At 39.2% G+C, this 16270-nt stretch overlaps 1 protein-coding gene across 3 annotated transcripts in view; it reads right to left on the bottom strand.

Moving 5' to 3' along the window:
- Positions 1-452: 452 nt before the first annotated feature.
- LOC149244805 (uncharacterized) overlaps positions 453-16270 on the bottom strand; it is a 39659-nt gene continuing 23841 nt past the window's right edge. The window contains exons 2-8 of one of the 3 annotated variants that reach the window (XM_089375018.1): positions 2322-2364; positions 1870-1962; positions 1582-1644; positions 1360-1455; positions 1118-1198; positions 951-1023; positions 453-623 (exon numbers count right to left, since the gene is read on the bottom strand). In XM_089375018.1, coding sequence (XP_089231144.1) covers positions 607-623; positions 951-1023; positions 1118-1198; positions 1360-1455; positions 1582-1644; positions 1870-1962; positions 2322-2364 — 466 coding nt within the window. In that variant the 3' untranslated portion in view covers positions 453-606. Of the gene's footprint in view, positions 1024-1117; positions 1199-1359; positions 1456-1581; positions 1645-1869; positions 1963-2321; positions 2365-16270 lie in introns of all 3 variants that reach the window. The other 2 variants (XM_089375019.1, XM_089375021.1) reach the window with 2 other exon arrangements.

Raw genomic sequence — 16270 nt, forward strand, 5'->3', positions numbered from 1 at the left:
ACTGGAAATGACATAAAAATACATAGGAAAAATGTCGAATGTATAATGTAATGCTAGATATATGTGACAATATAAACAAACCAACCCCAAAAGGTACAAAAAAATTACAGACAAATTAGACATATTTCAACTCGAATGAGGATGCCTTCTGAACTTTGACATCAGGTAAATGCTGCTAAGGAAAAATACAATTTTAGAAATGGAGGATCTCTTCTTTAAGTGTATGAAGATGCCTTTAGGTATGTTGCTTTAACTGATTTCAATCTACGATTTGGTTTTACTCAGTTCAGCTATCAAACCATTCACAATGACTGTCAAGTTGGCAATTACATGGTCTAGTTGAATAGTTCGAATTTATTTGATGTGCGGTAAAAGTTTTTCCACTCATCAGAGCTATTTCCTTGTATAATTTTTCAAAATACCCAAATTAAGGAAAGATTAAAAAAAATGTTAAAAAAAAATCTATTTGATGTACATATGTATCAAAAGTTTTCCTTTATACAACTTTTCTTTCTTTTTCTGGGGATAAATGATATAATCAATACAGGTCGCATCTGTTATGATTCTGCACAGATCTTTATAGAACCGCACTGAATCCGTAAGAATTTAGCGGGAGGATAGATCTGACAACAACAATGAGAACCAAGATAGTAGTTTAGCAACAAGTCTGCATTTTTAGATGCAGCCTTGTGAATGCATATGATATGCATTTCTTGGAAAACAATACTGAATACGTACCAGACTTGTCCCACTATATTACAAATATTACATGAATAGTATATGTTCTTTACCCTTTTATGTACAATGGCTAAAACATTGAGCAAAGACTAATGTTCAGCTAAACAAGTTCAACATGGTAAAAATATTACAAAAGTACAATTTTCCCAAGGATGAAACCTCAATGATTTACCACCCAAAAGGCCATGTATTTTGTTATCAGTAAGCTATACCTCTTGTAACACCTTCACCATCATGGCGCAGACTTTCAGTCAGCCAATAGCCATCCCAAAAACCGCCAACCGGCTGGACAAAGAGAGCAGATTGTTAAGTGCAAACTAATTACATTGATGATAAACCACAAAAGAGAAAATGTCATTCGAAAGATGAGAAGAGACACCTGAACCATGGTAAACTCAAATATTTCTTCCTCCTCCGGACGCAATCCTCTCATCCAAACCCTTTGCTTGAAGCAGTTCTGCTTAATAAAATAAGAAAAAAATTCACAGTGCAGCCAAAAGTTAATAAAGATACATTGTACAGAGAAATAACAAAGTATGTTCCTGAGAATCAATTGATATTAAAATTTGTACAACAATATCATGGCCTTAGTGACTTGATTAGTTTCAAATATGCACTTACTTCCCTGACATACAAGCTGCTCAATATCTTTCTTTCCTTGTGAGAAAGCAACACTCTGTATGCAGAATGGTGGAATATGCGCCTGAATCTTTCAAACTGAACAGAATAATCCATAATCAGGAATTCACCCAATCATTGCTAGGATCAAGATATAAATAAAATGTTAATCTTCCATATAATAAAGGGAAATATCAGCAAAACATAGTCATAATGCCTACTCACCTGACCAAGATCAAAATCTGGTCCAAAATATTTGGAACGCTCAAAAGGGTCAAAACTGGCAAACTGCATTTATCAAACCAAAACGTAACCTTGCATCAAGGCCATAAACTTTATAGTATAATTTAACATACAGCCCCCACCTGAGCAAAGAAAGATTGTATTCCTGAAGTTTAACATAAGCAGCAGAATTCACCAATCTAACACTATTTAAAAGCATGCCAGAAAAAACTAGCTAGACTTCAAACTAAAGATTTTTCCTCGGATTAGCAAGAATCATAATCTTTTTACCCTGTACATCACTTCCACCCCATGGTCTTGATATGGCTCATTGTTATATTTTAGTGCCTCAAGCTGGCACTGTATAGTTTCTTCCACAGTCAGCTGAAATAGACATAAAAGATTCCTTAGAAAAGCAGTATAAGCATTTTCTATAGTGGTACAAAGCACGCCATAAACTGTTTCTGTAGAAAAATGGAAACAATTATTTGATCAAAACCCCAAGAAATTTAATTGAGGGAAATCAGAAAGACTATCTATAATTGTACAATAGCACATCATAACTGTTTCTGTAAAACAATGGAAACAATGCTTTGATCAAAATCCCAAGTAATTTTTAAATTGAGAAAAATCAGAAAAACGGACATATCCAAGCCATAAGTTCTCTAGAATTTATAAGTGCCTTAAGGTCTCAATAACTTCCTCCTTCAGAATTTGCAATAGAGGACATTCACAGAGCATACATTAAGTCTTGGACCAACAGGCCTTTTCTCGCGAGAGTCAACCCTGCAGCCAGGCAAAACAAACAACTTAATTAGTTGTAATCTCTCACACAAAAATCCAGATGAACTAAGGCTGTGAATCAAGAAGCTGAGAGGCCATGAAATCCATGTTACAAGATTCGAGTTTCAAATATTATGTTATATTTATCATTCTTCCTTGTTATTAAAAGTTATATTTCTTTGTAAATATTTTACTAATAATCATAATGTATTTGCAATGTTTTTGGTTTGACCAATGTTTGAAAATTAGAGATACGAATAAAACTATCACATGAACTCTTCGCAGACACTGCAAAGCTAAAAGAACACCAATTTCAAGCTTATGAAAAAATGAACCACTATGGAGGTGTTATTGGATTGTTGAAAAATTTGGCAGGGCAAAAAAATCAACAAGGGTCCAGAATACAACTTCTCAAAAACATCGGCAGAAAATCAGAAACGATTGGCAAACTGCAGCAAGCATTTAAAAATACAAAATATTTTTTTTTCAGATTCTTAAACATGTAAACCAACAACATCAAATAAAAACATTGGCACATAAATATGGAAAAAACACCAATATATATGTGTGTGTGATGTAGTGAATACAAAATAAAAAATGATACATCAAAATCAATACTGAATCCTAAACCCCAATAGCCGTCAAATAAACAACTTGAAAGTGGATAACCAGCATAAAATGACATCAAACATATAAATTTATCTTTATCATTATGAGTCATCTACAATGACAAGTCTAGCAGCTAGCTATCATTTATGGGAAAAGGTCATGACTCTCTTGCCAATAGAAGGTCTGATGTCGACTAGTGGGTGACACTTTATCAACATCTGTAGAGGTCATTCTGATGTTGCCACATCACCCTCCATGATGTCTCTGGCCCCCTGTGCATATTGTTGTTCCTCCTCTAACCATCCTAGTGCCTCCTCCATAACAGGTGCTTCGTACTCCACCTTCCACTCAAACAATATGTTAACATTGTCCAAGGAAATGGCGTCCACATCAAGTCGACCACTGTAGTGGACAGATACCAAATCATAAGCCGTGGGAAATCAATGTCAAAAGATCATAAATGATAATAATTGTAATTGCTTAGTCGAAGTTCTAAACTGCTGCACATTTTTTAGTGTAAATTTTTTCAAATACGTTCCAGTTGCACTCGCACATTGATGTGCTAAAGGTTCAGGTGTGATGCAGATGCATCTAACCTAGGTTAAGTGTTTACTTAGGGAGTTAGTTTAGAAAGCTAGGATTTAATTAATTAATGTATTTTTCCTATAGATTTTAAGAGAAAATGATAATTCTTGGAAATAGGAGAAGATTCGAGAGTATTGTGGAAGATTTGAGAAGATTATGGATTAGTTAGCTTTTATCTATAGGGATAAGGGATTGGATGAGAGATTTTAGGGACCAACAGAGATATTTTGGGAGTTAGTTTAGGCATCTAGAACCTACTTGGGTTCTAATCCATTTGTATTAATTGAGGTGAGCCTATGAGGCATGTAGGAGGTAAAAAAGTAAGTGTGAGGAATGAGAGGCCATGAATAGGCCATGATTTCTCCTGTAAATATTTTCTTTATTAATTAATCATTTTTTGAGGATTTTTATGTGTATATGCTTAGTGTGAGTTTCAATTCAATTTTATGTGTATTTGTGAAGACCCTATGGTTAGATGTTATTTTACCTGCGTCAAATTTTGGTATCGGAGCTTATAACTTGCGTTGGGACTAGATTGGTGGCTAGCTGCGTTTGATACCACTTACATAATTGCAGAAGCATCTTCGTCTGCTAATTTTAAGATGGAATGGCAAGCATAAGATATCGGATGCTTGCATCCTTGGATATCTGACCGCTTTCTATATGGGAAGGTTTTGTCTTAGCTATAAAGATGATCGATCTCTACAAAGCACCTGTACAAATTCCATTGATTTCTACGTAGTGTACCTGTACAAATTCCATTGATTTCTACGTAGTGTAGTGCCTGCAGTCACTCGTGAAGGATGTAATCTGGCCTAAAACACATTTGCAATTGCTTGACTGCGTGTCTTCTGGATTCTACACAGCTGCAGACAACTTGGGCTCTTGAACGATTACGGCCAAAGGTGATGCGGACCCGCAGGGTTTCCCTCTGTGGATTACCTTGAAAATACATACAATGGCTGTGTGGAGAAACCAGGCTATAAAGTTCTGAGTGGTCCACAGATATGCATTGAACGGTGTAGTCCATAGCGTGTTGTTCCACATCGTGTGCTCCACGTCATACTGTTCTAAAAGTTTTTTTGGAAAATCTTTATGCGATCATTTCACGAGGAGGTATCGTTTATGCCTGTATAAACAAGGGAGATTTGATTATGTTTGACTGTATTGTATGTATCAATAGAGGCATTCATTTATTCATGTTCCATATTGATTGATTGGTTGGTTTTAATCACAATCTCCATGAAAGTGGCAGTTTTCAATATATACATTGCCAGTTTAGTTCTGCTCAAATCATTCTGAGCCTTGGTCCAGGAAATTAGTAAGACATTCGTTGCCTGCGTAGAGCTTGCGTGCTTCTATGTATGGCTAGAAGCGTATTTGCATGAATGAATTCACATTTTAGTTGGATAGAGCAACACAACGAAAGCAGTGGAGAGTCTGCAGACGTCTCGTGGAGTTGAAGAACTGTGTGCAAGAGCTGACCGTCACTGTGGCCTGGACGTTTAGCTAGTGTGGAACAAATTTCGAGATTCATGTTCTGTGAACCAGTGCGTGGTAAGAGCAAAAGTGTGTTGTCTGCTTTGATTCAGATTTAGCTTTGCAAGGATCATCATCCCATTCATGACCAAGTCGTTAGACCCATTGATCATGCATACCAATATGTAGCCATTTTCTAGAAATTTTAGTTTGCTTGCTCAATGTTTCTCTCTTCTAGCCACTGCCATCATTCTTAGTGTAATTGAAGCTCCAACTAGCCATGAAGAAGAGGATGAAGACGATTATGAGAACAGATTTTGGAGTAGTTCGGATTTAGATCCTGAATAGTTTCAAAAAGCCTGCAAGCGGAAAGTTCATCCTCATAAACTGGCGATCTCTGTGTCCAAAACTGTCAGCCGAAACAATGTCAGTGACTTGCAGTCTACGGATTTAAAATCTTCACATGGAATATCAAGGGTTAACCTCAGCAAATTGGAAACAACAGCCTTTGGAGATATTGGAAGCACTTTAATTTTGTTGAATTAATTGCAGGATTTGTGCAGGCTGCAAAGCGATTGAAGACAGTTTGTGGTTAGATCTATGCTTCGGTGAAGGGTAGATATATATCATAAAAATAAAGTTGAGAGCTATGAGGGATTTATATAAGACTTTGTAAAGGAGTTATGTTCTTTGTTTTAAGCATTTTTGTAAAGGGTGATACCATAAGGATTGTTGAGATAAGATTATTGAGTCATGAAAAGAGTTGTAATTGTGAAGTCAATATCTAAAGCTTGAGTTAAGTCAAGATAGAGTCTAAAGTCCACCATTAATTATTGAGTTATTGTACAAAAGGGTGCATTCTCGGTTGTAACCGACACCCGAGGTCTATTAAAAAGTTGACGTCAAATTAGAAGTCTGGAGTCAAAAGGAAATATAGAGTCAAGTCAAAAGTATGTTTAAGTTTGAGTCCTTGGATGTAATGGGTGCATGATTGGCAGAGCCCGACACCCAAAGTCTGGTCATTGTGAAGACAATTTGAAAGAGATACTGCAATTGTTTCAGCGAAGGAAGCAAAGGAGCAAAGGAGTGCTCAGAAAGAAGGTTCAAGTGAAGTGAACCATTGACCAAGTTTAGAGGAGATAACTTGGTAAAGTGATTCAATTGCAGGTTACAGTGAACAAGGTGAAGTTCACGAAAGGAGAAGAATATGAAGATGCAGATTCCAAAGAAAGGCCATGATGATGCCATAGAAATTGGCATTGGTGATGACGAGAAAGAGATTGTTGAATTAAAGGCACAACTTGATGTGCTAATGGAGTTGTTACAAAGACAGATACACGGATGGGTAATAAAGAAAACAATTAAATGGCCAATTAAACAGTTGATGGAAAGAAGACTGAAGCACAAACTGAAAGTTTTAGAAGCAGAGAAACTCCAGACAAATATATACATTTGTGAACCAGAGAAAGGACCATTGTTGGGTGACAACGATGATGATGTGAATGTGGGAAGAGTCAATGGACAACTTGAAGGGTTGTATGCTACATAAGGAAGGGATGCAGGAAGTCATAAGAGAGACCTCCAAGTCTCATGATTTTGAAATTAATACTTATTTTGTGTTTGCAGGTAGTGGAGAATCACAAGAAACCGAGAGTAAGCTGGAAATTAAGAAAGCTCAGGAACCATTGGAGGAACCTGTAGTGTCCACTCTAGTTTATCATAATATTAATAGATAATAGAGTCACGTTTCTGGATCCTCAACCTGAGTTCCTCATAGACTAAAGTATCTAAGATAATGTCATATTAGGATCAGGAAACTAGAGTGGACACTACAGAACCTATGCAAGTCTACAAAGGTATAGATATGGAGGTTGTTGCTGCAGAAATGGATTTTTTAGAGGATTGGTTGGACAATCCAAAGAATAGTTGTGAAGCAAATGAAATGATGATGGACTGCAACAATTTCATAGAGGATGAGGATGAGGTTTCAATGAAGAAAATGCAACAGCAAAGTGGCAGTAATGAGGACGACTTCCAGGAGAAGAAGCAGAGAATGATAGAAGATGAGTGGTATCCTAGTGAATTCATGGAGGACAAGAGTCATTTTCAACAAAGAATGGGTGATTTTTACCAACAAGAAGACAAGTTGGACATGGAAATTGAAGAGATTAGAAGATTGATGGTGAAAGTGTCACAAAAGAGACATATTGCAGGAAGGAAAGAAGATGGCAGAAGTTTTTTGATGACAACAGAACAAGCATATATCGGCAAGGAGAAGGGATAATTACAACATAAAGTTTGGAAACCTGGAAAACAGAAAATGACAGCCACGGAATATCAACAACATAACAAAGTACATGATCAGCGACAAACTAAAGTTTGAGATCCAAGAGGGTTTTTGTCATCTCATGAACACTGATGGTTGGGAGACCATGATTTTCTTTTACTTGGGGAGTCTGATGCAGGTGCATTTAACCTAGGTTAAGTATTTACTTGGGGAGTTAGTTTAGAAAGCTAGGATTTAATTAATTAATGTATTTTTCCTATAGTTTTTAAGAGAAAATGATAATTCTTGTAAATAGGAGAAGATTCGAGAGTATTGTGGAAGATTTGAAAAGAGTATGGATTAGCTAGCTTTTATCTAGGGATAAAGGACTGGATGAGAGATTTTAGGGATCAAAAGAGATATTTTGGGAGTTAGTTTAGGGATCTAGAACCTACTTGGGTTCTAATCCATTTGTATCAATTGAGGTGACCTTGTGAGGCATGTAGGAGGTAAAAGAGTGTGAGTGAGTATGAGGAATGAGAGGCCATGAATAGGCCATGATTTCTCCAGTAAATATTTTCTTTATTAATTAATCATTCATTGAGGATTTTTATGCGTAAATGCTATCTTTGGGTCTTTTACGGGCATTTTGCTTATCGCATTTCGTGGATTCTGCCTCATGACTAACCTTCGTTATTATTAGATCCTGCAATTTGCGATAAAGCAGGAATGTGTTATCATAAAATGACTTGGTTTGATATCTTAGTTTATCCAAAGTTTTAATCTGAATGTTTTCTAAAGGCAAGCTCTTATTCGCTAAGTTTTTTGGAAAATTTTTTAAAAGGGTCCCCATTTATTAATACAATATTAACTATTAAATCAATAAATGGGGGGGTTGTTGAACAATACAACAAAAGGCTAAGCAATAATCAAAACAATAAATTTAAAACAAGAGCAGTGTCATAAAGAAATAAGTCTATAAAGTACTTATCTTAAACGACGATTAAAGGAAGAGATCAGCTCCCTCTTGATCCTCTCACCGAGAGTTTATAGAAGAGATGTAACCATTCGCAAAATCATTGTTCCAAGTCCTTTCTTAATCATGAGGTGCCACAAGTCATCAACAAACATCAATAAAGGAGAAGATGCCTCAACTATCAACAACCAATCCATACATAGTCTCCTGGAGTGAATCTAGAATTATACTAAACCTGGCACAGGTGCTTGTGCTTATCAAGCTAGAGTTTCAAGACTTCAGGCCTTCAACATTTCCAAGCCATACTTCAAGGTTTCTTCTGAACCCTACCAAACCCTAACAAGGGTGCCTAGGGTTTCCTTCAAACCCTGGGATTCCTTTAGGTCTCTGCCATCTTTACTAGCTTCCATCAACAGTGTTTTCATAGGGGTGATATCCATCACTTTCCATCAACAGTGTTTTCATAGGGGTGATATCCATCACTTTTCTTCAGCCCGACATGTTAATTTTTCTTAGACTCATATTGTTCTTTGCTTTAGATAATTGCATTCATCATTCACATATAGAATTCACCCCATAACATCATTACATCATTAGCAATTGTGCAGAAAGAAAATGATATCATAGTAGTGGAAAAAAAAGGAACATAAGAAGAAAAGCAAGCACAAAAGAACAAGAATTTTGGTCAAAGACCAAGGAAAACCCCCACAAGTAGGAAAACATATCCAAATTATTCTTCTTCTATTATATTGTCATCAAAAGTTTGACAGAGAGTTACAAAGTACAAATATCATCATTGGGTTGCCCAGAGCCTATACATGACTTGTTCACAACTACGCTTGTGAACAAGTCTTATCGAGAATACTGCTACACCACACTGCCATACTAATAAAACACCATCACTGCTTCTGTACTGAACAATACCATACATCTACTTGAACTGTAATGCCAATAGAGCCATGTATACACTGTTGGACCATGATATTAATAAATTTAAACATATACCCTAATTGATGACAAATGCCAATGTTGTAACTGAATTGAGATGCCAAAACTGTGATACCAAACCACTGAGCTGCCATACGACTGCGATATCATACCTAATACCACTGTGATGCCCAATCATTGAACTGCCATACCACTATGCAAAGGTCCATTATGCCATAGAGATGCCAAAAGCAAGACTATACATCCACTGAAGCGAGATTGTACACTGTGAACGAGACTATGCAAACAACTGAGAATCTGTGATGCTATGCATATTGCGATGTTGTAGATATTACGATGTCATACTTTATGCTTGTTATGCCAAGTAAGACATTTGCTAAACTGTGATGCCAATGCATACAACAAATGCCATATATCTATATACAATAGTGAAGTCATACATGATGTGTACATGTACAAAGAATATATATATCAATGTTACATAATAGCCTAGGCCGACTGAACCATCACGCTGTAATTCATAAGATGTGTTACCCTTATATATATGTTGACACCTAGACCATAGCACGGAATTGCCATGAGCATAAAACTAAACTATAACAAGATCATAAATCACACTGAGTGCACTACATTGAGCTATGATGCCAAACAGAGTCATACATCTACCATGATTGTAATGTCAATATGCTATCCATACAGTTGACCTAAGGCGCCATATACATAACAGTGACATGGTTGAGATACAGAGGTTCCATACATAATTGTGATGCCATACGATTTGTACAACTGTGATGCTCAATGTAAACCATTCAAATGATACAACTGGTGCGAATCAACTGGAATACCATAAGGCATAATAGAGAACCATAGTGCAAGTCATAGAGCGAGCACAGAGATGCCATAACAGGGATATTTTTGCCATGCGAGGAAGACCATAAGCGAAGACCAGACTTTGAGTCACAGAACTTTGTGCCATGCGGAACCTAACGCAGGAATATTAAACTTCAAAGTCAAAATGTATTTTGACTAGACTAGGGGACATTTCTTTACATAGGGAGTTGGTTCTTTAATTAAATGTAATTGATTAATTATTTGTATTTTCCTATGTTTTCAAGGATTTCTAGAAGAATATGTAATTAGGAAAACAATTGTAATCAGATTTATTCCTTAGGATAGATCTCGTGAATATTTGAGTGAGTTGGAGAGATTTGAGGGTAGTTGGATTCCTTGAAATATTGGTGGATCTAAAAATCCTAGAATAGAGGTTTAGGTGAGGATTCTATGGATTTGAACTGAATTAGTTCAGAATCCATTTTTTTATAAATGTAATCAATTTCAGAATGGTCAGTAGTGTAGAGAAGTGTGTGGAAAAGAGAATTCGAGATATGAGGGCCAATGCAGGCCTCAAGGCCAAGAGGGGCTTCCTTAAACCAGGCTAAGAGGGCCTTTGTATTTATTTATGTGTACACGTTAACAGAGTAAATATTCTATTCGAGTGGTTTAAAATCTGAATGTTAGCTTTTGGTTGATTATCACAGACTTTGTTGTGATGTGTGCCATTAGTCGAAGTTTTTATAGGTCTGGCTGAAGCTCGGGAGAGACTAGTGCATATATATATATATATATATATATATATATATATATATATATATATAGATATAGATATAGATATAGATATAGATATAGATATATATATAGTCTTTGCAAAGAATCAGAGTGTGTGGTTGTAGAAGCCGAGAACATAGAGGAAAGAGGGCACAGTAAAGAGGAGTGCAAACTCAGGATTTAATTCGAAAAAAGAGGGCAATTTTAAAGGGATTTGAGACAAAAGGAAGATCAGAGTCACAGCGAAAGCAAACCCAAGCTATTGATAGAGTACCAAGAGGAGTAACGTTAGAGGAATGTGTATAGAGGACTTTATCATAGTGACACAAAAGATGGAATAAGCCCAGGAGAGATAGGCGTTGATCCTTGATCAACGAAGGATCAACTATCCACTAACCAAAGGAGTCGAAAGCCAAAGGAGGAGTTGAGCACAGAGGAGCGAGTCCCAAAATAGTTGTAACTCCCTTTTGCCTATTGCTCTCTGTCCACTGCCTACTGCTCTCTCTCCCCTTCACTGTTGCTGCTGTGTGTTGTACGCTGGTCTGTCATATGCATTTTTATTTCTGAACGCTGGCCCTGTCCGTCATATGCATTTTTATTTCTGAACGCTAGCCCTGTCTCATTTTTATTTCTGAACGTTGGCCCTGTCTGTCATATGCGTTTTTATTTCTGAACGCTGGCCCTGAACGTTGCCTAAAGGCGCAATTGTCAGCTATTCAAACCAAGTCTACCGGGATTCGCGGTACATGAAGATATTCTGAAGTTTGAAAATCAAATGCCACTGTTTGTGGCCATATTCTTGAACGTTCACTGAATGACTGGCCTCCTACGCACTGTTGCTGTTATGCTCTTAACCTGCAAAGCGATACCCAAACATAGAATTTGCGAAGAAAAGATACCGAGAACACAAAACATGCGAAAAATATACCCAGAGCACAGAATAGCAATGATTGTATTATCCAGAAAGAAATGTTCACAGGCCTCTTCGAGGGGGCAACCTCCAATAGAGCAGAGCTCGATTACAAAACAAGACACAATGCTCCTCGCAGGGAGTCTCTATCCTTTATATATGACTCATACATGCAATACCACGAGCCAATATCGTGGATTTTATTAATACCATCTATCTAATACTACCGCCCATTTGCAACTAACTGTGGTCCCGTCATTAATTGCGGGTTAACCACTTACAAATATTAATATGGGCTTTATTGACTCTTGACTATGACGTGATCCCATGACATAAATAAGGGGGTTAGGGTGGGACCCTAACATGCCCTCCCCCTTAAGACTAGCCTTGTCCTCAAGGCTGAAGCTGCGGAAACTGCTGAAGAATAGCGGTTGGTTCCCAAGTTGCATCTTCCGGCGAGGTGTCTTTCCATTTGACGAGGACCTCCTTAATCATGCAGCCGCGCAGGTGCTTGTTTCGTGTGTCTAGAACCTGTTCAGGTTGAAGCCAGATTGATCCTTCTTCATCCAATTCAGGTAGACTGGTTTGAACTCGGCAATTGTTCCCAATCACTTTCTTGAGGCACGATACATGGAAAACTGGGTGGATTTTTGCTGTGGGTGGCAAAGCCAGCTTGTAAGCCACTTCTCCAATGCGCTGAAGTACTTGATATGGTCCGTAGAATTTTGGAGAGAGCTTTTGACATCCCTTGTCTTTGAGTGATGTTTGCTTATATGGTTGCAGCTTCAAAAAGACCTGATCCCCTTCTTGAAATTGGCGCTCTGAGCGATGTTGGTCAGCCTGTTGCTTCATACGGTTCTGAGCTTGATGAAGATTCTCGCGCAGGTGGGCAAGCATGGTTGCACGGTGTTGTAAGAGTTGATCCACTACTTGTACTTTGGAGCACCCCGTGAGATAAGAAGTAGGGGACGGCGGCAGTTGTCCATAGACTGCTTCATAAGGAGTCATTTTGGTGGTGGCATGATAGTTGGTGTTATACCACCATTCCGCCAGAGGTAACCACTGTACCCAAAGGTGTTGTTTTTCTGAAGTGAAACACCTAAGGTAGGTTTCTAGACATTTGTTGACGGCTTCGGTTTGACCATCTGTTTGCGGATGATATGAAGTACTGAGTTTGAGTTGAGTGCCTTGTATTCTGAAGAGCTCTTGCCAAAAATTACTGGTGAAGATTGGGTCGCGGTCGGACACAATAGAAGTGGGCATGCCATGCAATTTGAAGATTTGATCCATGAAAGTTTGAGCCACCAAAGTAGGTGTGAATGGTTGGGGTAGAGCGCAGAAATGAGCATACTTCGATAGTCGGTCCACAACCACCATGATGACTGATTTGTTCCCAGACTTTGGAAGACTTGTAATGAAATCCATGGAGACCTCCATCCAAATTGACGCCGGAATGGGCAATGGTTGTAATGTGCCTGGTGTGTTGACGGTTTCCCCCTTGTGGCGTTGACAGATGTCACATTCTGCTACAAAAGTAAGGATGTCCTATTTCATGCCGGTCCAAAAAAATGATCTTCTGGTGCGAGCGTATGTCTTCTGAAAGCCCGAATGTCCTGCAATGGGAGAGGAATGCAATTCTGCCAAAATGCGACTTTTGAGGGTGGATGTTGGTGATATGATGACTTTGTCCTTGTAGCGAAGAATATCATTCTGCCACGAGTAGCCCTTGCTGGAATTAGGATCTGCCTGTAATTGAGAAATGAGTTGGGAGAGCCCAGGATGTGAAAACCATTCCCTGCGAGCCTCTTCAATCCAGTCTGGAATGGGGAGGGATATTGCAAGCAGAGTACTTTCCTCCTCAAATTGGCGTGACAATGCATCTGCTACCCTGTTGTCTTTCCCTTTCTTGTAAATGATCTCATAATCATAACCCAGCATTTTGGCTAACCATTTATTTTGTTGGGGGGAAGATAGGCGTTGCTCTAAAAAATAGTTAAGACTGTGATGATCTGTGCGGATCTGGAAACGTCGCCCCAACAAGTAAGGTCGCCAGGTCTCAACTGCATGTAAGATGGCCATCATTTCCTTCTCATAGGTGGATTGGCCCAAGTTCTTCCCACTTAGTTGTTGGCTGGTGAAGGCCACTAGTCGCCCTTCCTGCATTAAGACAGCTCCAATACCTGTTCCCGAAGCATCAGATTCAATGACAAATGTTTTGGTGAAGTCCGGTAGTGCTAAGACCGGAGTGGAACACATGGCGGTTTTGAGAGCGGTAAATGCCTGTTGTGCTTCTTTGTTCCAGAAGAAGGAATTTTTCTTTAGAAGTTGCGTCAGGGGCTTCGCTATGCGGCCATAGTTGTGGACAAATTTACGATAATAGCCTGTGAGACCCAAAAATCCTCTCAAGCTTTTCAAGGTCTTAGGTTGAGGCCATTCTTGCATTGCCTGGATCTTTTTGGGATCCACCTTGACACCTTCACGGCCCACAATGTGGCCTAAATACTCAACTTCTTCCATGCCAAACGCACACTTAGACATTTTGACAAATAGTTTATGCTTGCGGAGCAGTTGCAAGAGGATATCTACATGCTGAAGATGTGCCACCCAAGTGCCACTATAGATGAGGATGTCATCGAAGAAGACCAGGACAAATTTTCTGAGATATGGTTTGAGGAGGTGATTCATAAGGCTCTGAAAAGTAGAGGGGGCATTACAGAGACCAAATGGCATGACCAGGAACTCATAATGGCCTTCATGAGTTCTGAAAGCTGTCTTGGGAATGTCGACTTCCTTCATGCGAATTTGGTGGTAGCCTGAGCGAAGATCCAATTTAGTGAAGAATTGAGCCCCATTGAGTTCGTCCAGCAAATCGTCAACCACTAGGATGGGAAATTTATCTTTGACTGTTAACTTATTGAGGGCCCTGAAGTCTGGACACATCCGCCACTCCCCATCTTTCTTGAGGACCATGACGACTGGAGATGAGTAAGGACTAATGCTAGGATGAATGACACCTGCTTCCAACAATTCCTTGATGATTTTTTCTATTTCATTCTTTTGGGTGAACGGATGTCTGTATGGCCGCACATTTGGGGGTTGGGCCCCTGGAACCAATGTGATGCTATGATCATGTTCCCCTCGCGAGGGTGGAAGTTCATGAGGTTTGTCAAAGACCGTCCGATGTTTATTCAAAATCTGTTGCATCTCAGGATGAATTGGCGAAGACATGGTGTCTACTACCTGGATGGCATTAAATTGAGCTATTACTCCATGATGGCCCTTTTTTAACAACTTTTCCATACGATGCGAGCTTATGATAGAGGGGGCTCCCGCTTGTAGTCCACGGAGGGTGTGTGTGTAGTCGTTCTGCTTAAAACTCATATATAACTCCTGGAAATCCATTGTGATTGGCCCAAGAGTGCGGAGCCATTCCGCACCTAGGACAATGTCGCAACCCCCCATGTGTATTACAAACATGTGGGTTTTCAAGTGATAATCCCCCATTTGAATTTTGACATTTTCACAGCGACCTTCAAATTTCATTGTGCCCCCATCTGCAATCTGGACTTGGAAGTTAGAAACTGCTCGGACAAAACAATGTGCTGCTTCAGCGATCTTTTGGTGGATGAAATTATGGGTACTTCCACTATCAATCAAGACTACGACTGGGCGATGTTTAAGAAAACCCCTGATTTTGAGAGTTTGAGGGGAAGAAATTCCTGCCAATGCATGTAGCGAAATCATTGGTTCATTTCGATACCATCTCCTGTTGGTTATCTTCTTCGGTCGCCTCTGGTTCCTCAAGTGGTGGATCTTCCTCGGTGGAGCTGTAGTCAGTGGCATCTATTTGAAAAAACTTGTGCTCTTTGCATTTATGACCCGGGGAATATTTTTCATCACAGTAGTAACATAGTCCTTGCTTCCTTCTTTCGGCCATTTCTGCAGGTGACACCTTTTGAACCTTAAGTGTTTGGGTCATATTGGGAGCCTGTGAGGGACGACCTTTAGCGGTGAAGTTGGGGCGGCTGGATTGGGCTGTTAATGCCCGTTCCACCTTACGGGCTACCTGGCAAGCCTCGTTCCATGTGGGGGGGTGGTGGAGTAGAACCTGAGCTTTGATCGCTTCTTTAAGACCGCTGATAAAGCATTCCATGTAGAATTCATCTGTGAGACCCTTAGTGCGGAAGGCTAAGGCTTCAAAAGCGGTAATATATTCATCTACTGTACCCGTCTGTCAGAGCTTAGTGAGACGCCCCAAAAAAGAGTCTTCCTGTTCAAAGCGATTTCGAAGAGCTTTGGTAAATTGGCCCCAATTCTGAAATTGTCCATTGCAACGCTGATACCATTCCTTCCATTGCCATCGTTCACTGTCCAAGTACATGGTGCCCACCATAAGCTTAGTCCCTTCATCTATGATATGATTCAATTGAAAATACTGCTCCATTTGTGCTAGCCATGCGGACGTGTGAGAACCGTCAAATTTATGCATATCCAACTTGGGAGGTCTCTGATTGGGTGGTGGATGGGTGTG

The sequence above is a fragment of the Pinus tabuliformis genome, chromosome 8 (genome assembly GCF_031772625.1).
Source record: "Pinus tabuliformis cultivar Carrire ecotype Pingquan chromosome 8, CPIR1, whole genome shotgun sequence".
In the NCBI taxonomy this organism is placed as follows: domain Eukaryota; kingdom Viridiplantae; phylum Streptophyta; class Pinopsida; order Pinales; family Pinaceae; genus Pinus; species Pinus tabuliformis.